We start from the raw sequence: 19,870 nt of genomic DNA, 5'->3' as shown, positions 1-19,870 counted from the left end.
TGTTATGACCCTGGACTGGAGCTTTAAGAATTTGGTCCAGATCTCAATGCTGTAGGTTTTATTTGTGCTTCTGTCTCTATATAAACACAGAGACACGTTAGTCACAGTCTGTGAGAGTCGCGTGCAGTCTGTGCAGCCGTCTGGTGGGAACACGCAGAGCAGTGGCAGGGCAGGAAAGTGGGGGGGGCAATGGCCCCCTGGCCCCAGTGGTTCCGGCGCCTATGGTGAGGGATTACTTTTGGCAATATAGTGTAAGCTGTTTTGCTGTGCAGACGTGAATAAATACAGTTGGTGAATCTGTTGAACGCTGTGGCTTATTATTACCATTATTTCTATATCACACATCCTTACAGGTCAAACATAATAAATCTATATTGCCTTGAGAAATCGTCGCTTTACCCTCCATTTAAGAGGAAAACTCCTCTTTCGCCGCTCGTCATCACTTCTAGCCGGGTCACACTCCGGCAGACTGAAATGGAATGGACCCAAGCGAACCCTAGGGAGGACCCATTTAACAGACGTACACGATGACGTAACTTCCGTAAATATGTTGCGACAAAATGTGTTCGCTTTTTGTATGTTTCTTGTGTGAATACGCGCCTGTCTGTCTGTCTAACAGCGGGCTGGATTTTCTTTAGGCTCGCGTGCTCCTCCTGTTCCTCCTCCTCCTCTCGCGGCCTCCGTCGTGCCGTGCTCCGCTGCTGCTTCTGAGGGGGGGGGGCTGTTGGAGGATGGTGGGTCGGCCGTATTACGTCGCTCGGCTCTCTCCTTTGCTAGCAACACAGTCACCCGCTCGCAGTCAGCATGGCTTATTTACGCTAACGCGACATTTAGCCACCGCGGTTTGAGCAGCCGCTGCTCTTCTTCTTCTTCGGTGGTAAACACGAGTGGTTTTTAACAGCTGTCATCGCTGCAGTCTGGAGGTTTTTTCCCCCTCTGCACTCGTAGGTAAACACCGGGCCTGTCACTTTCTTTGCCGAGCTGTCAGCCTCAGCCTCCGCACACACACACACACACATTTGGGGTCCCTTGTGAAAAGGCAGAGTACGTTCGGGTTTTGCAGACCGGGTTTAATGGTGGGATGACGGAGCTCTTGGTAGCCATAACAGCCTGTCTCATGAAATAGGACGCGGTGTTTCCTGTACAGCCAGTTAGCAGACGTCTCCTTCAAAGTGAGCAGCTATGGCAGAGCAGGACGTGTGTCCTCACCTGGACTCAATAGGTGAGGTGACCAAGGAGGACCTGCTCCAGAAATCCAAGGTGGGTTTTAATCATTTATGGTCAAGGAGATGTTTCTTTATGTTCCAAGTGTATGTGTGTGTGTTTTCTGTACTGTTGTATATGTGTGAGTCATATTTGTTTTTCTTGCTTTTAACACAGGGGACTTGCCAGTCGTGTGGAGCCGGGGGCCCAAACTTGTGGGCTTGTCTTCAGGTAGGATTTGAAACTTAAATGGTGTTTTTAAATCTTGGGGAAATCCTCTCTGTTTTTTCCTCATGCTGTCTGGTTTAGGATGTGTGTGCACTTACCGTACATCTCTCTGCTTAGTAATTAATGATGGTGTTCAGGTTTATATATGCATTTAAAGGCAGCAGCTCACTGACGCGCAAACAAAAAGGGTTTAATTTATGAAAAATAAAAAGTCAGATTCTGTTTGTTTCTGTTTTGTTTTAGAGCGACTGTCCGTACGTTGGCTGTGGGGAGTCCTTCTCTGATCACAGCACCCTGCACGCACAGGTAAAACCCTCCTTTTTTTTTTTTTTTTTTACTTCCCCCACATCTTCGGCTCCCAGAAAACGCCATCGACTTAAAGTGAGTCGTCCGTGCAGGCGAAGAAGCACAACCTGACCGTGAACCTGACAACCTTCCGGATCTGGTGTTATGTCTGCGAACGGGAGGTGTTTTTGGATCAGAAGCCCGCCCTGGTTCCCATGCCGGCGGCTCCCCACCACTGCAAAGCCGCAGAGCAGGTGGGTTTTTACACAGAGTTCCCTGATTGTTTCCTGTCTCTGCTTGCTTCATACATGTGGAAGAAAAAAAAATCCCTGTGTGTTGATGATTTCCCCAGGATGCAGTTCCCCTGGCAGCAGGTCACCCTCTGAAAGCGGTACCAATCGCTGTGGCAGAAGAAGAAGGCTCCGAATCAGAGGAGGATGAGCTCAAACCCAGAGGTACACGATGTGCATTCAGTTCTTTTATTTGGAAATGATCTTGCCCAGAGATTAAAATTGTTTGTTACCACAATGGATTTCCATCATCTGTAAAATGAGAAGGAAAACAAAACAAAACAAAACAAAAAAAACATATTTTTTGTTGTGGTCCAGTTAAAGCCATCCAATCTAATTCTGATACATGGATTAATCTGGCGCTGCTTTCAACAAATAAAGCGAATCAGACCCAAAGTTTTAGCCAATCAGAGCAGGGCGGGTTTGGGTGCAGGCAGTGTTGCCAACTAAGATACTTTGTCGCTGTATTTAGCCAATTTTCAGATCCCTCTGAACACTGTTTTTGGAGACTTTTGAAGACTGATGTGAAATTCAAGTATGGTTCTTTCCAACAAGCAGCAGGTGCTGCAGTGGACCCTCCTCCGCCCCACAGTGTCCCTCAGGACAGATTCACCCCACAGCATCCAGACTCTAAACGAGTCACGCATATGCAAAGCTGCCACTCAGTCCATGGCGGGAAGTAAATGTAAAATTTTCTTTGTCTAAACTCCACTTAAACATAAGCATAAGTTTCTCTTCTGCCGTCCCGAAGCCTGGATAAAGGCTGAGAAACCAGAGAGCGTGATCTAATGTTGGGACATTGGTTTGCGTATCAGCTTCACATGTGGGAGGAGATCAGGGTTTGACCCCCGGTCAGGCAGTCATATTACTGTCACTATAATGATTATATTCAAACCAAAACACTTATCTTTTTTGTAAATATCAACAATAATGTTTCTATTATATTTAAGACCTTGTTTGATCGTTTCAAAGCTCATATTTTCTGTTGGCAGACACAACAAATGTTCGGGAATATTTTTGTTTTATTAGTAAAGTTAATTATTGGATGGATGTCTTATAAGTTCAACCCTGCTTCATTAGAGAACACTATACTGTGTACTTTGACTAAGGGTATTACATAGTATACTTTACATGAAAACCTTTGGGAAGTGTCAGAAAGTGTGCAGAAAGAAGGCTCTCGGATGGGTTGTGTGTGCAGGAGGGCGTCAGATGATGAAGTGTGGACAGATATCTTTTTGCACTTAAACTGCAATAACACGTAGCAAACCTGAATCTAGGAGCAATAACTGCTCGACTTCTACTCCCTCCTGATGTGTAAATATAAGAGCTCTGCGGGTCTTGTTCTTGTTGCTTTTAGGCTTGACAGGAATGAAAAATATTGGGAACTCCTGCTACATGAATGCTGCTCTTCAAGCTCTGTCCAACTGGTGAGTCGCTCCCGTCACATCTGTCCTCATCACGGACACGCCTCTGTTTTCTTTTTCTGCGTGTCCCTTTTTTTGTTGTTGTTTTTATGAAGCAGCTGTGTTGATGATGGGAGTTTTTTGTCTTCCCCCCCCTCAGCCCTCCCCTCACTCAGTTTTTCCTGGACTGCAGTGGATTGGTGCGCACCGATAAGAAGCCGGCTCTGTGTAAGAGCTACCAGAAGCTCATCTCGGAACTCTGGCACAAGAAGCGGTACATTCAAAAAGAGAAAAGTACCAGACTGTTTCCTGTTTGGTTTGCGGCTGTTTCCTAACCAGTCCCTCACTGCCCTCTCAGGCCCAGCTACGTTGTCCCGACCAGCCTGTCTCACGGCATCAAACTGGTTAACCCCATGTTTCGAGGTTATGCTCAGCAGGTAGGCTCTACAGTGAACTCTTCCATGTCTTCCTCATTAAGTTGAGTGTTTTATTTTGTAAACTCTCGTCTGAAAGCGCCTCACACAACTCTTGAGCCGTCGGAGTATCTCTGCAGACGAGTTCTTCTCAGAGAGCGGCTCCGTCATACTCCGTAAGACGTCAAGAAGTCGGTTCGCGGTCACGTGGTTGCGAGTTGTTTGTTTTCACACACACTTTTTGTAGTCCACAAGAATTCCTGCCGGCTTCTCATCTCTCCTGTCCTTGTACAGATTTTTGCTTCCCTTACCGCAACCGGACGTGTTTATTAAACCGACTGAGACCATCACAGCCACTGAGAGCCGCCTGTGTCTCTTTTTAAGTTCGTAGGTTTCTAAGTTTTGCTGGGACAGCTGTGAAGACGGCTGGCTTTTCCGCATAAACAACTTCTGACCAATCACACGACACTTGGCACAAACTCCTGTGAGAAACCGCCGTGTCACGCAGCTGCTACGCGAACAAAAAAAGATGCAATTTTCGTCCCGCGACCACGTGAATGAGAGCCGACATCGTGACTTCTCATGGAGTACGGGAAGGCCTTAACGGTCCTCCTTCGACGCTCGTGTGCTGAAAATATGAAACAAAGAGAAAGTTTGGAACTTTTTGGGTCCATTAACTAACTGGCAAACAGCTCCTATGGTGCGGTGTCATATCTTCAGACTGCGCAAAGAAATCAGACTTCGTCTAACCCAGGGGTGGGCAATTATTTTTTCAATGGGGCCACATGAGAAACAGAAAATATTGTGGAGGGCCGGCCAAAAGGCTGATCTCAATTCTGCATAATATTAACTGTACTTCTTTGTAAAAAGCAGCAAATAGCATTGTTTTGACAAGCTGGTAAGAGTATATGTTATAATTAAGCAATGAAAACATGAGGTTGCCTTACAAAAAATGTAATTTATTCAAGCGAATTTCACAAAACAATGGGAAAGGCAATAAATCACTAAAACGGCATCATAAAAACACACTAAACATGCAAATAAAAATAACCACAATACAATTAAATTCATGCACAACTCAACCATTTAAAACTTTTTACATTTTTAAGTTATTTTTTCTTGTTCAGTGAGAGAAATCTAGTCTCTGCTGGGCTTTAACGAGTGCATCAAAATCAGGTTGAATGTCTGAGGTGGAAATGCGAAGCACAGCTGACAGATGATCGTCAGTGAGAGATGATCTGTACCTGGATTTCGTGAACTTCATCATTGAAAATGTTTGTTCACATATGTAGGTAGAGCCAAAGAGAACCAACATCTTCTGAGCATGTCTCTTCATGTTTGGAAAGTTCTCCTCCTTGAGAGAAGAGTAGAAATCCAGCAGAGATCCTGATTTAAAGAGCTCTGCCAGTACTGCATCAGACTGCAGGTCAATGAGTTCCAGCTGAACATCACTGGGTGCATTATCCACACCGCAGGTAAAGGGAGAGGAAATCATGTGCATTTCATCCTCGATTGTTCTGAGATCTTCAAATCTCCTTGAAAACTCACAATGCAATGCTCCTAACATGGATGAGTACCTGCGGAGGTGATCGGCTGATGGTGTGACTTCTTTCAGGGTTTGCATGTGAGTGAGATTGTTGCTCTCCAGTTGGCTTGAAAGAAACAGCATCTTTTTCATGAAAGCCTTCACCAGGGTGTGCATTTCATGAACAAAAAGGCCCCTGCCTTGCAGTTTGGTATTCAGGTCATTCATCAGTGCGGTCACATCAACAGCAAATGCAAAATCTGCCATCCAGTCCTCATCTGAGAGCTCTGGGATGTCTTTGCCTTTCATCTCACAAAACTCTCGAATCTCTGTTTTCAGGTCCCAAACTCTTTTTAGCACTTTGCCCAGGCTGAGCCATCTGACAGGTGTGTGGTAGCTGATGTCACTATGCTCAGACTCATGGTCCTCCAAAAGTGTGACAAACTGTCTGTGATTCAATGCCCGTGCCCTGATGAAGTTTACTATGTTAGTAACAACATTAATAACATGGTTCATTTTTAGCACTGACTTGCACAACACATGTTGGTGTATAATACAATGCAAAAAAATTAATTCCTGATCTGTGTCGATTTCAGCCACTTTATCTTGCATACGTTTTAAAAGTCCCACATTTTTCCCTGTAAGATTTGGACAACCATCCGTTGTGACACCTGCCAGTCTGTCCCATTTCAGTCCCAGTGTGTCCATGCACGCATTCACCTCCATGAAGAGATCGCTCCCTGTAGTTGTCCCTTTCATCGACCGCATTGCTGCCAGCTCCTCCGTAATCTTGAAGTCCGGCGTTATCCCGCGGACAAATACAAGTAACTGGGCTGTGTCACGGACATCACAGCTTTCATCCAAAGCCAAGGAGAAAAAGTCAAAACTTGCCACTTCACGTTGCAGCTGAAGCTCCAGATTGCACGATATGTCCTCGACCCTTCTCGTCACGGTTCGCCTGGAGAGCGGGACTTTCTCAAATTCTTCTTTTTTTTCAGGGCATATTAAAACTGCAGAGTCCACCAAGCACTCTTTGATAAACTCCCCCTCCGAGAATGGCTTACTGGTTTTAGCGATTTTGTGAGCTATCACAAAGCTGGTCTTGGTTGCTGCATCCCTGGATGTGTGAAGCTTGGTAAAAAAGCCTTGCTGCTTTTGCAGTTTAGCTAGCAAAGCTTCCGATGTCCGCGCCCTTTCAGCATCAGTCACGTTCTTGAATTTCTCCCCGTGTTTCGTCTCGTAGTGCCGACTCAAATTGTAGTCCTTAAACACGGCGATCTGCTCCCCGCAAACTAAACACACGGCTTTACCTCTCACTTCAGTAAATAAATACTTAGCAGTCCAATTTTTGTTGAAAACCCTGCATTCGGCATCTACCTTTCTTTTTTTAGCATGAGCAGACATTTCTGAGGGCTAAAGTCGTCTTGTGACTTGCTAGTGACAACGATCAAATCACGCCCATGCCTCAATATACGTTTTGCGTCATCATGTACGTAAATAAAAAACAACTTCAAAATAAAAGCAATGCAGCTTCAGTCCATGCATCAGGTAAAATAAGAAAATATGTTTATTTTGTAATTTCCAATTAACGTTACACGGGCCGGTCAGAGTCAATCAAAGGGCTGTATGCGGCCCTGGGGCCGTACAATGCCCAGGTTTGGTCTAACCCGTACGGATTAAATAACTAACTTTAAATCGTTTAAAAGTAAACAGTTGATTCAGGTCAGGCTGTAGAATTTGACTTGAGTTTGTTAAAACTCACATAAACTATTTGGCCTAGTTTCAAAATGTCACCTTGTTTTGTCTTTGAACTGGATTTTATTTTTCGTCCTTTTGCAGCAGATCCCGATGTCACATGTTGCAAAACATAAATTGACGCGGTTCAGAAAAGACGCACATCGCTGTTTACAGATTGTGAAACGCCGGTTTTCTGTGATTTGTGCACTTTTCAGCAGGAGTCCAGCTTCTGTTTTTGTAGACTGAGTCAATAATCCATTTAATCACCAGCTGCTGAACGAGCAAAAATGTTTTTGCACGTATCTGTGTGCGTGCATTCAAGATGGCCACCTCAGGAAATGTATTAATGTATATAAAACAGTTGATCTTAAAGGTAATGGGGTCAAATTTAGTGTGGTTGTGGCTGAGCATCGTCCCCGACACATATTTCGAATGCCGTGGCACCTTTTGCATAAAACCTTGGCATTTTGTCTGTTAGCAAAATATCTCCTGAACCGCTGGGCGCAGTGAAATGAAACTCCCAGGAAGTGATCATTGGGTGCTCATCTACAACTGATTAGCTTTTGGAGTCAACTGCCACAGCTAATCATCCTTAGCCAACACAGAAATGGCTACAACTCATTCAAATTAATGGATGTTCAGCTAAAGTTCGACGTGGTCGTAGCTGAGAGTCATTAACAGCACATGCTCTGAGTGCTAATGCATCTAAGATCTTGCAGTGTGCGTGATGTCATTTAGAAGCTTCGACCACACCTGCTGAGACTCCATCCCTTCTCAACATAATGATCTTAGCCTAAACGTCCGTCATGTGTTCCTTCAAGGAGATCTGAACCTCCGATTTGTTTCTGTTTCTTCCCTCCAGGACACCCAAGAGTTCCTGCGCTGTCTGATGGACCAGCTGCACGAGGAGCTGAAGGAGCCGCTCACCGAGTGCAGCCTGAGCGGGGACGGAGGCGACGCCGACGATAGGCGAGACGGGGACCGCTCCCCGTCCGAGGACGAGTTCCTGTCCTGCGACTCCGGCTCCAGCAGCGACCGGGGGGAGGGAGGGGGGCTGGGTGACGGCGAGCTGCTCCTGCAGGACGAGTGCGACGGGTTCAGGTCCCCGTCCGTGGGGGTGGTGGGCGTGGTCTCGCCGGCGGTGATCTCCGAGAAGGAGCGGCTGAAGGAGAAGAGGGTGTCCGGCTCGCCGCTCCGCGGCGGCTCGCAGGAGATGGACGAGGACGCCGACGTGGACACTGCGGCCGAGGAGGGGCCTCCCGAGAGGGGGGAGGAGGAGGAGGAGGAGGAGCAGCAGCAGCAGCCGCCGGCGCCGGCACTGAACTCTGAGGTCCAGAACCAGGAGAACAACCAGACGTCGGCTTCAGGGCAGGGACAGGTCCAGGGCAACAACACCTCAGGTAGAAGACCAGCAGGACCACAGGTCTGATGTGATTCTGTTTCTGATTCACCTTAAACTGTGCCTGGGATCAAATGTTTTCTAGAGCCAGACAACGAAGCATCGATGACCCAACCACAGTCGATGCCCTGCAGCCCCGTACGAACTCTCCAGGAGCTGCATCCCAAACTGTCCTCCAGCCCGCCTCGCTCCAGCCCCCTCCGGTCTGCAGGACCCGCATACTCCTTCAAAAAGGGTAAGAGCTCCTTCTGCGTCTTTAAAAATTCTGAATTTATTGATTGTAGTTGGGTTTTGCTTTTATAACCTTCGATTGAATAAATGCCACCAAGTCATATCACAGTCAGAGCAGACTGAGACTTGTGGGAGTCAGATGTATTTTAGGCCTTTAATGTCAAACCTTCTGTCCGTGTGTAGGCAGCAGATTATGATGATACAAGTTTTTGTTTCTGCGGTGGTGCAAGTTTCACACGACATCCACCTCCGGTCCTCTAAAATTAAGTGTTGACCTTTACTTGTTCATCACTCCCACTGAATTTTACCTTACGTCACCACTGTGACTGGATCTTTTCGAGATCAAGGAATAGGTCACAAAACGGAGACTGAGCCTTAAAGCGACAGTCTGGTCCTTTTTCTTTCCAGCCCAGCTGTTGCTGAGTTCACGAAAGAAGAAGCAGTCCCACTTTCGCAGCGTGATCTCGGACATCTTCGACGGCTCCATCCTGAGTCTGGTCCAGTGCTTAACTTGTGACAGGGTGAGATGCGCTTCACGTGTTTGAACACCAGGGGGGGCTCCTCACACATCCAAGCATTCCTTGAAGGATTGCATATTACCCGCAGCTTTTCATGACAGAGTTTTAAACATAAATCACCTTATGATGACAAGTTGTGCTCAAAGTATGAGCTGAGGATGACTCTCAGCTACTGCTACATCAAACTTTAGCTCATTATCTGTAAATGTGACTGAGTTAAAGCCGTTTTTTGTGTTGACTAAGGGTTATTAGCTGTGGCAGCCATCTTGATTTGGGTTAACTCCAGAATTTAAAGAGTAATATATGTAGAGCGAATGGTTGTTTTCTGAAAGTTTTATTAAAATCCGTCCAATGATACATGAGATATTTTGCTAACAGAGTTAACATTAAGTGCCAAAATTTAAAGCAAATATCCTGGGCTGTGTGTAGTGCTCAGAGCGTGTGCTGGAGGTGAAGCTCAGCTACTACCACACCAGATTCTAGCTCGATATCCATAAAACTGCCTGGGTTATACACCTTTATGTGTTTAAGGTTGCTTAGCTGTGGCGGCCATCTTGAATTGGGTTAACTCCAAATGTTAATTAGTTGCAAATGTAAATCCAATTATTACGAAAGTTTCATCAAGCTCCATCAAGTGGTCCATGAGATATTTTGCTAACATGACAGACAAGCAAACACACAGAAATGAACAAAAACAAACTAAAGATTAAAAAAAATATATTAAAAAACTTTAAAGGTGAGATAAGTGTTTTGAAGCTAACAAAAATGAAAAGAAAGTTATTAAAGGTGCTTGTTTTCAGAGTTTTGCATTTAAAAAAAAAATTACACAAATTTAAAATTAATAATTAAAGATCGAAAAAACCTCCTTGGGTCTCTTTGGATGTGTGACGTATCAATTGCCAGCAAGGCAGTAAATGGTAAATACAGACAGTGTGGGGGTGAAAATGGTTCAGTGTGTTACAATTAATTGTGTAAAACGACCCAAAACTCCAACAACTGTGTCATTCTTCAGCTTCCCAAAGGATGAGAAGGTGTGATGGATGTGGTTAGTTTAGCTCCTGGTTTAGCGACAGGTTTAACTCTGTCCACATAACCACCCCACTTCAGGACTTTGACACAAAAACTCTAAAAACAAGTCATTAATGTTTTAAATGAGAGAAATGGACCACTGGAGTGTTTTATGATGGTGTTTAACTAAAAGAAAAACATGACAACTCCTTATTTTGGTATTTAATTTCATTTCCCCTTTAAGTTTTACTCTGACTGCTTGATGCATGCAGTGTAATGCAGCCGTGTGTGTGTGTGTGTGTGTGTGTGTGTGTGTGTGTGTGTGTGTGTGAGACAGGTCTCAACCACAGTAGAAACCTTCCAGGACTTGTCCCTCCCCATTCCCGGTAAAGAAGACCTGGCGAAGCTGCACTCGTCCATCCACCAGAACCTGCCGGTGAAGACCGGCGTTTGTCCCGACACCTACAGCTCGCAGGGCTGGATCTCCTACATCATGGACTCCATACGCCGGTCAGCCAACCGCGTTTAGCCACCCAACGTTTCAAAGAGCTCGCGGTAAACGTGGCGACCCGTTCTGCACGCAGGCGAGAGAAATGTGGCCGCGGGGCGCGATTCACCACAGTGAACGCAGACAAGTAGAATCTTTAGTTATCGCAATCGTTCCTTTCTTTATAAATTAAAAGAAAAAAAGTCCACTTCATTTTTCTGAAAAACAGCCACATTAGAGATTCCAAGAAAACGACATCATTTGGGAGGAAGCAGGTGAGGGCATGCAGCTAGCTTCGCCCGAACTTTAAAGTCAGCAGATGCCTTCTTCTGAATTGTACCTTCTAAATAGTCAGAGGTAAAAAAAATAAATAAATAAAAAAACGGATACTACCCTTATTGCTGCTGGGTGTCACATTCCACTCCAGCAGGATTATTTAAGTCATGATAGAACGTGTTGCCTCTCTAAATGATGGGTTAGTGATTATAAAGAGGAAGGCTTGGAGATTCCTCGCCAAGCTGCGATGTGCTTTAAAGCCTCCTCTAACTGAGTCGAAATCGCTGCTTTTGATCTCCTCCTTTCTCCTGCCTCTGATTCAGGCGCTGATATCAGTGAAATCAGTGAATTCCAGTCAAATCTAGAATAATGCAGCTGCTTCACACGCTGATACGTGAACATTTACCACCTTTTTACACTTTTTTAATGTTGAGATTCAAGACGAGAAGAACAGCTGAGGTATGAAATATGGAGGTGCGATTAAAAGGAAATGATTGTCTGCATGACTTCAGCTATGACTCACTACTACTGCCTACTTTTTTTTAAGCGTAAAGGAGTAGATTTACTTTCTTTTCCAAGTTTGCTTACTCATGTAAAACATCCGATTTCAGGATGGGGACGTACAGGTAGCAACAGGCTACCACTCAGCGCCTCCAGGTTTTAAAAATAGTCATCATGACTGAGTCATTTTTCTAGGCCGACACTTAATACTCTCAGCGGCGTAAATCAAACAAATCTGTGGATCCAGTTTGTGAGGTTTCATTGTCACTTTTTATCAGTCTCCACAAACTCCCCGGGCGTGTACCTAATTGGTGTTTTGAATATTCGCGTTCTGATTCAAAGCTGATGTTTAAATCAAGTCTTGAAATGAAAAATGGGGCTACAGTGACGAACATACCTAGTTTTATTATTGAACTCTTTCGTCAGAGTTTAGTTTTATATTCAGCTTTCTTTAAAAGGATATTTCGGACATTTTGATATGGTATTTAAAAATGGCAGCCGTCCTCTGTGAACATAGCTACAGCAGGTAAGATATTGATGTTGAGGCGTTGACTTTCTGTGTTGTCCTTGAACAGGTTTGTCGTCTCGTGCATCCCCAGTTGGTTTTGGGGGCCCATGGTAACCCTGGAGGACTGCCTCGCTGCTTTTTTTGCTGCGGATGAACTCAAAGGTAAACACGACTGAAATGGGACACCCCGGCCCACCTTTATGTGTCTGAGTTTCTATTTCTGCTCTTACTTTTCAGGGGACAATATGTACAGCTGTGAGAGGTGTAAAAAGTGAGTACCGTTAAGTGAATTGGAATGAGTGCAATTTACCCTTTAAGTGCATTTTGTTTGACCATTTTCTTTAATGCAGATTGAGAAATGGTGTCAAATACTGCAAAGTGCTTAAACTTCCAGAGGTACGCGTTTTGTCATTTCGTCTTTCCTTCTTCCTACGGATAAGGAGGCATGTTTGTTTATGAGTTGCTCCGCTGAGTGTTCTCGTATGTTTTTGGTTTAGATTCTCTGCGTTCACCTGAAACGCTTCCGGCACGAGGTCATGTATTCGTTCAAGATCAGCAACCACGTGTCCTTCCCGCTGGAGGGCCTGGACATGCGGCCTTTCCTGGCCAAAGAGAGCCCGTCTCAAGTCACCACCTACGACCTGCTGTCGGTCATCTGCCACCACGGCACAGCAGGAAGTATGAGACCAGAGGCTTTCATACAGATGAGAGGAATTCTTGTTTTCTTATCTTTGTGGTTTAATCAATTTAATTCAGTTCAGTTTGTTTATATAGCACCAAGTCACAACAAAGTCGTCTCAGGGCACTGTACAAAAACATTCCCATATGTTATAAAAAGCCAATTAGTAAAAGTTATTGATCTATGGAAGCCAGCAGATTGCCATCCTAAGCAGCACACTGACAACAGTGGAAAGGAAAAACTCCCTCTTAACAGGAAGAAACCTCCAGCAGAACCAGAACCAGAACCAGGCTTAGGACGAGCGACTATCTGCCTCGACCAGCTGGGGTTAGAGAGGACAGGGAAGAGACACGGATAAACACAGAATGACTGGTCCAGGTGGAGTTTCCGTGGGAAGAAAGACACAGAAAGACACATTAATGATAGAAATAATTACAGTAGAGTGAGTAAAGACAGTAGCAGAGGGAGGAAATGTGCTCAGTTTGTCCTCCAGCAGTCTGAGCCTACAGCAGCATAACGAAGGGCTGAGCATGCATGTGCAAGACGTCTCTGATTTAATCTGCTCTTGGTAATCTTCCTGCAGAAATCTGTTTTCTCACGTTCTTCTTCCCGACACAGGTGGACACTACATAGCTTACTGTCAGAATGTGATCAATGGCCAGTGGTACGAGTTTGACGACCAGTATGTGACGGAAGTCCACGAGACTGTGGTGCAGAACGCTGAGGCCTATGTGCTGTTCTATAGGCGAGTATAGTGTCCTGTTTACATCCTCCGGCCACTATTGAAAAGGCACTCCTAACGGCGTTCTTCGACGATCCGCGCAGGAAAAGCAGCGAGGAGTCGGTCAGAGAGAGGCAGAAGGTGGTGGCCCTGGCCAACATGAAGGAGCCCAGCCTGCTGCAGTTCTACATCTCCAGGGAATGGCTGAACAAGTTCAACACTTTTGCCGAACCGGGCCCCATCAGCAACCACACGTTCCTGTGTCAGCACGGAGGTCTGGGGTCAAATATATGTGTCGTAATCTTTTACATCATCAAACTGAGAGCAAGTGCAGAAGTTCTCATAGAGTTCAGTTATCTGATTGGTCGCTGTTCAGCTTGTGGGCAAAACATCCGTATTTAGTTTTAAACAGGAATTTTTAGGTTGTTGAAGAAAACCTCTGAATTGCATAAAACAGATGACTGAAATATTAACTTCATTATATTATTTTTGTCAACAAAAGCTAAATCAGCCCTAAAATGAACAAGATGACATGCTTTCTAGGTGTTGTAAACTGTGATATCATCTGTATGTACGACCCTGTACTGAAAAGAACAACTTAACTGAAGCAGTTTGTGTATCTTGCAATTAAGAAATGTGGATTTAGACACAAAAAGATGCAGTGTGGGCGTTTTAAGTATGGATATAAGTTGCTCCTTAATGTTTCCTAATGAATCATTATTTTACAAAATCGCAGAAAGAATGACTGTAAAGTTTTTATGTAGGAGGAAAAAAAAAAAAGACTGATTTCTAGTACAGACTCGGTAGGATTTCTTTAATAATCTGAATTATTTAATCTCTTCTCAGGGATCCCTCCTAATAAGTACCACTACATCGATGATCTGGTTGTGATCGTTCCTCAGAACGTGTGGGAATACCTTTACAACAGGTAAATATCCAAAAAACTATGATTCAGGTAAACAATAGAGTTAAGCATAAGAATTAAATGGTACCCATTTTATGAACAGTTAATATCTTACCTGTTGTAGATGGCTCTTTGAATGATCTTAGTTTGGACAAATGGTTAAAGGCCCCATCTGCACTGCTCCAGATGTTTGTTTTTTTTTAATGGATATCCTTTTCTCCATTCAGATTTTTTTCTCTATCCACATCCCAATGAAAATACTTACATGCCCATGCTGCTAGGTGGCGAGAGTGTTCACATTCCCGACAAATAAAATCCAGAGAAAGAACATGCTTAACGTGACTGAAGTCATGTTTACATGAGAACAATCTCTGCAAACGTTTGTTTTTATTCTAAGCTCAAACAGCAGCTGTAGCACTTCCTGGCCAGCCCGGGGCACTTCCAGCAGGAATCTATTATTATTTCTGCCAAAATACCTGTATGATGTGACAGTGTTGGTAATTTGTCACGTTTACTTTTTGAGACCTTTTTTAGGAAACGCCTGCTTGTTTTGTACGTTTTCAGCTTCGGGGGCGGCCCCGCAGTCAACCACCTGTACATGTGCACCATCTGTCAGGTGGAGATCGAAGCTCTGGCCAAACGCAGGAAAACTGAAATCGACACCTTCATCAAGGTTAATGCATGCTATCTGAAAGCATTTTTTTTTTGTTTTTGGTAAGTCTACCTTTTATGCACAGTGGCTGAATCTGTACGTCTCTGTCTCTCCTCTGTAGCTGAACAAAGAGTTCCAGGCCGAGGAGGCTCCCACTGTGATCCTGTGCATCAGCATGCAGTGGTTCAGAGAGTGGGAGAGCTTCGTGAAGGGCAAAGACAATGGTATGACTCCTGCCGAGAGAAGCCTTTGGAGCTGCGCGTTCAAGTTCTTCACCTTTCTCTCTTTACAGAATGTTTTTTCCCCCCTCTCAGAGCCGCCTGGGCCTATCGACAACAGCAAAATTGGTGTTATGAAAGGAGGACACATCCAGCTGAAGCAAGGTAAACCTAACCGGCTGGGAAAGGCCTACATGCGAGGGTAAATGAAGGAAACGGATGAGCCCTAATGATATCTGTGGCTGCGTTTCTTCCCCCCCCCACCCCCCACCCCCCCTCAGGTGCAGACTACGGCCAGATTTCCGAGGAGACGTGGCAGTACCTGCTGGGCATATATGGTGGAGGTCCTGAGATCGCGGTCAGACAGACGGTGGCCCCCGCCAACCCCGACGGCCTTCACGGAGAGAGGAAGATCGAGGCAGAGACGAGAGCACTTTGAGTTCAGCAGAGGTCGGGAGCATTACTGATGCATTAACACAGACCTGTGTCTTATTTTTTGTATTCGATCGTTAAACTGGCAGCCCTGGGTCTCGGAGAACGAGCCAACCCCAACAACTTTTCTAGCCTCGATCGCACAAGCTCGTAAATTCCTGCCGGCCAGCAGAGTGGCCGAGATTAATAGAGGCGAGCCCGCAGCTGTGTACGCACAGTATTAGAGTACATTGGTTCTCAACTTGTATTTCTTTTCCTTTTTCTTTTTGAATCCACAGGTCTCGTGATTCTTTTCCTCTCCCGCCCTCACACGAAGCTGAGGATTTGGCACCTTGGTGAAGAAGCATCGTGAGCACTTCGTAAACGTAGCAGCGCATTATTTTGGAGCCGGTACTTAAACATCACATTCATGAGATGGCTCTGAAAAGTCAGTATTAGGGCGTGTAAAATAAAAACATAAGACTTTGTGTCTCATACTCCAGAGCTGTTGTCGGTAGCCGTGGTGTCTGCTGTAGTAGCTCGACGTTCCGTCCTGCTTCACCGGTTGTTGCAGGCAGACAGCTGCTGGCATCACAAACCTCGGACGGCGCAGAGGACTTCTTTTTTTGTTTGTTTGTTTGTTTTGGGTTTTGTTTTGTCTCTGAAACAACAAAAACAAAAAAAAAAAGCTACACGAACCGGCTTTCTGTTGCCTGTCTGTTATCTAGTTACATAGCGACAAGCTAAGACACAAAGCGAGAGCTCGCAAAAAAGAAGAAAAAATAAACAACAACAAAAAAAACGCAACGTCCGCTTCAACCTTAAATAGATCGTGCACAAAGCCCTCAGGAATGGAAGTCTCCTTTTTCTTTTTTCTCTTTCTCTCCGTTTGTTTTGCCCAGTGAAATGACCGTAGCGGGGTTTTGTTTATGAGTGCAACACAACGTGCATGTGTGGGTCACGCACAATCGTTTCTGGGCTCAAACTGCATGCGGCCGCAAGTAAGAGCGTTTTCTAGACGGGGGTTTGAAACGCCGAGTTGTTTCGCTCAGACTAAACATTTAAGTGTTTACATTTAAATATGAAGCTGCTTTTGTATAGTTTCTGCAAGCGCTCACATCAAATTAGGCATAAGGGCATATATATATATATATATATATATATATAAACATGTAGATGTGAATGATAACATTTCATTAGAAGGAGATAATAAGAAGATAGGAATATATCAGGTGATAAGAGAATCTTGTGCAACAAATCATCTTAACGCTGATGAAAGCTTCACAGGGGAAGATGGTTATTGAGCATCTGTGTGAACTTCACCCTCGAAAAGAGTTGCAGGATGAAGTAATCTGTGCCTGTTATCTAACAGCCTGTTGAAATAGGTCAGGATCGTTAGTAATTGAGAGAAATTATGGTTTCTTTTATTCTTGAAATTCTCATGTTTATCAGGTGAGCTAAAAGTATTTAAACTCAATTAATATTTGTGCCTCTGCGTCCTCATTTCTCTCCCTCGCTTTTGTTTCTCGGCGCTCACGTAACGGCAGCGGAATATTGTTTTTGTCAATGTCCCGTTTTTTTCTTTGTTGTTTTTTTTCGCCCTAATTATTTCAACACGACGGGTCACTTTGTCCACCGGTTTTGGCCCAGCAAGATAGGATCGCATACTTCATTACCCCGTGCATTGTGCGCTTTGTTAATGTAGAAGCACGGGGTCAGTCAGTTTTTTTTTTTTGGTTTTTTTTTCGCAGCAATTTATTTCTTGCAAAGATGCACTGTGGGATGTGTAAATTCTGCATGCTCACACCTTTATGCTTCGGCCCACTCTTTAGCCCGTCACACTGATGACTGTTTTTGGGGTCAGCTCAAACTGCGGAAGCGCGACTGGGAAAAAAAATCAACGAGTTCAGAGTAAATTTCTAAAGAAATTGGCTTTTTTGGGGGGGAACTAGGACTTCTCCAAATAGCTTTTTTTTTTTCGTTTTGCAATGCCAATCACCAAGTGTCACAACAAGTTCTTCTGCATTTCTCCCTTTGTTGTTGTTGTTGTTGTTGTTCTAGCCTGTGAATATCAAACCATTAAGTGTGAATTCACAGAACTTGAAACTCCATAATTTAACCTTGTTGCCTTCAAGCTATGTATGCACACCCACCATTTTTTTTTGATGGAACAGCTGACATCATTATAATCTTTCCATGATGTTTGAATACTCAGCTTTAACTCTAACCGTTAAAGGTTTGCCTTGCTGAATTGTCATTAAAAGTTTAACTTCAAGCAAAAATAGCATCAGGTTAGATTATGTAAATGAACAAAAGATATTAGGAACATATACACAAGTCTCAAAGAATTTGATGTTTTGGAAAAAATAAACTTGTCTTTAAAAGAAAGCAGCTCAAAACATATACTTTTATTTTGAAATTTATTTAGGGAGGCAGCCAGTTAGCCGTTAGCTTGTTGGCTACCTTACAAACCTGATGAATAACTACTATCAGTTAATTAAACACAAACTTAAGTGGAAAAAATAACAGTGCTTTGTGTTTTCGCTTCCTTTCTGTTCTCGTGCTGTCCAAGTTAGCAAAAACGTTGCTAGTCCTGTTAGCTGCTCGTGATTTCAGAGTTTTGTTTTTCTGTTTAAATACGCGATCAAGTTCTAGGCGAGTAACATATTTTGACATATTTGTAAAAAGTACAATTGTAAATGTTTATTATTTGGATTGAATTGAAAATATATACATATTTACATGTAGAAAGTTTTATTTTTAAACACTTTTAGTGGTTTGAAGGTATTCTGTACAAGGGGACTGTGTTTTTGATTAAGGACTAAAGTTCAATTTAACTGGAGAATTCAGAATTGTGAGTTCTCAGGTGTAACAAAATGCTCCCATTCTGGAAAAAAAAAACAAAAATCAAATCAGATTCCATGATTATATTGTCACTATTTAATGTTGTGGACCTCAGGACCCAAGGGGGAAAAAACAAAACAAACTTTAGCTTTTCTGGCCTTTTCAAACTAGTACATCTGAAAAGAGGTGCAGCCATTCCTTTACAGCAGTGTGGGACCAAAACAAATCAAATTAAAACAGTCATTAGTGATAATCAAATTACACTGGTGCCAGGTCTAAGTGTTCGTCTTTCTGGTATGCGCTCGTTATTTCATGCCTTCACATTTTGTTTTGGAGCTCTTCATCATTAAAAAAAAAAGGTCAATGTTTTGTTGCACAAGTTTCTCTTTTTACACATTTCCAAACCTAATGTACAGGAGATAATAATATTACTTATTGTAAATCCGTTTTTTTTTAGGGGGGAGGGTGGGTGATGGGTAAGTGCAATCAAGTCTTTGTGCAATCCTAGTTCCATATCTAAGATGCTAGACAAACAGAGAAGTGTTTGAGCGGAAGCCTGTTTTAGTGCAGTGTTAAGGAAAACCCTCAGTGGTATTTAACTTCATTATCCCCACCCTGCAAGTACGCTGGTTCATGTTACGGCACGTGTATGCTTGAGATCTCCACTTAACTGGAAAACGCGAGCATCGCCGCGGTAAACCAGTTTATTACAGATGGCAGCGCGCATAAAAAGGATCTGAGTGACTCATGGTTTCCTCTGTACTTTTCAGCGTGTGTGGCTCTCGTGGTCATGCTTAAGGTGATGCTTTGAGCCGTAGTCGACCACAGTTCAGTGGGATGTCTTAAATGTCTGTTACTGATGTAATTTCTCATGACTGGTTTAATATTAAAATTCCCTGCTCTTGGATGTGACTTGCTTATTCATTTATTTATTTTTTTGTGTCCGGAGGCAGACACTGATAGGACTGTGAAAAGATGATCTATTTAGTGACAAGTTATAACAATAATATCCGGGGTTTTTTTCATGGTTGCCCTGATATAATACAACACCACTGGCATCAGTAGTCGTCCATTTTTAAACCTTATCTTATAAAATACCTAGTTGGTTAAGTTTGTCAACACAGCTTCGTGGGAGGAAGGACTCCCTCTAATCTGAGTGATGGAGTTCCCTCTGTAAATAATCCCAAATATTAAGCCTGTGACAGTGAAATTATGAGCTTGTGAGTTCAACTACATATCACAAACAAAAAGGAAATGGGTGACTCTTTGGCTTTATTTCAGGATGGCTGTTCTGCTTTCATCTGATTCATGCTCATTTTTAGGTGCATGCGCCAATAAAGCTTGGAATCCTCAAATATCGTCTTGAAGGGAATTTATCTACCTCATCTCAACTTTTTAGTACTCCCCTCTTTCTTTCAGCTGTTCTCTT

General features: G+C 43.7%; 1 protein-coding gene across 2 annotated transcripts; it reads left to right on the top strand.

Annotated features, from left to right (window-relative positions):
• Window positions 1-530: 530 nt before the first annotated feature.
• Window positions 531-19,348, top strand: usp20 (ubiquitin specific peptidase 20). 2 transcript variants are annotated; one of them, XR_005234027.1, is made up of 25 exons: window positions 531-1,260; window positions 1,381-1,434; window positions 1,675-1,737; window positions 1,830-1,970; window positions 2,069-2,171; window positions 3,364-3,433; window positions 3,570-3,683; window positions 3,768-3,846; window positions 7,947-8,484; window positions 8,569-8,718; window positions 9,123-9,235; window positions 10,578-10,750; window positions 12,080-12,174; window positions 12,250-12,283; window positions 12,363-12,408; window positions 12,510-12,690; window positions 13,310-13,436; window positions 13,517-13,686; window positions 14,259-14,340; window positions 14,881-14,989; window positions 15,090-15,192; window positions 15,283-15,351; window positions 15,468-15,636; window positions 15,897-16,008; window positions 16,101-19,348. XR_005234027.1 is itself a non-coding variant. In XM_025004094.2 (25 exons), the coding sequence occupies exons 2-24, from the start codon at window positions 1,183-1,185 to the stop codon at window positions 15,623-15,625; spliced, it is 2,850 nt and encodes a 949-aa protein (XP_024859862.1). In that variant the 5' UTR covers window positions 531-948; window positions 1,127-1,182; the 3' UTR covers window positions 15,626-15,636; window positions 15,897-19,348. The 2 variants fall into 2 exon arrangements, 1 of the variants encoding a protein (XP_024859862.1); XM_025004094.2 differs by having other exon boundaries at window positions 531-948; window positions 1,127-1,260; window positions 15,897-19,348.
• The last annotated feature ends 522 nt before the right edge of the window (window positions 19,349-19,870 follow it).

The sequence above is a fragment of the Kryptolebias marmoratus genome, linkage group LG14 (genome assembly GCF_001649575.2).
Source record: "Kryptolebias marmoratus isolate JLee-2015 linkage group LG14, ASM164957v2, whole genome shotgun sequence".
Taxonomy (NCBI): domain Eukaryota; kingdom Metazoa; phylum Chordata; class Actinopteri; order Cyprinodontiformes; family Rivulidae; genus Kryptolebias; species Kryptolebias marmoratus.
This window is presented reverse-complemented; position numbering and strand designations above follow the sequence as displayed.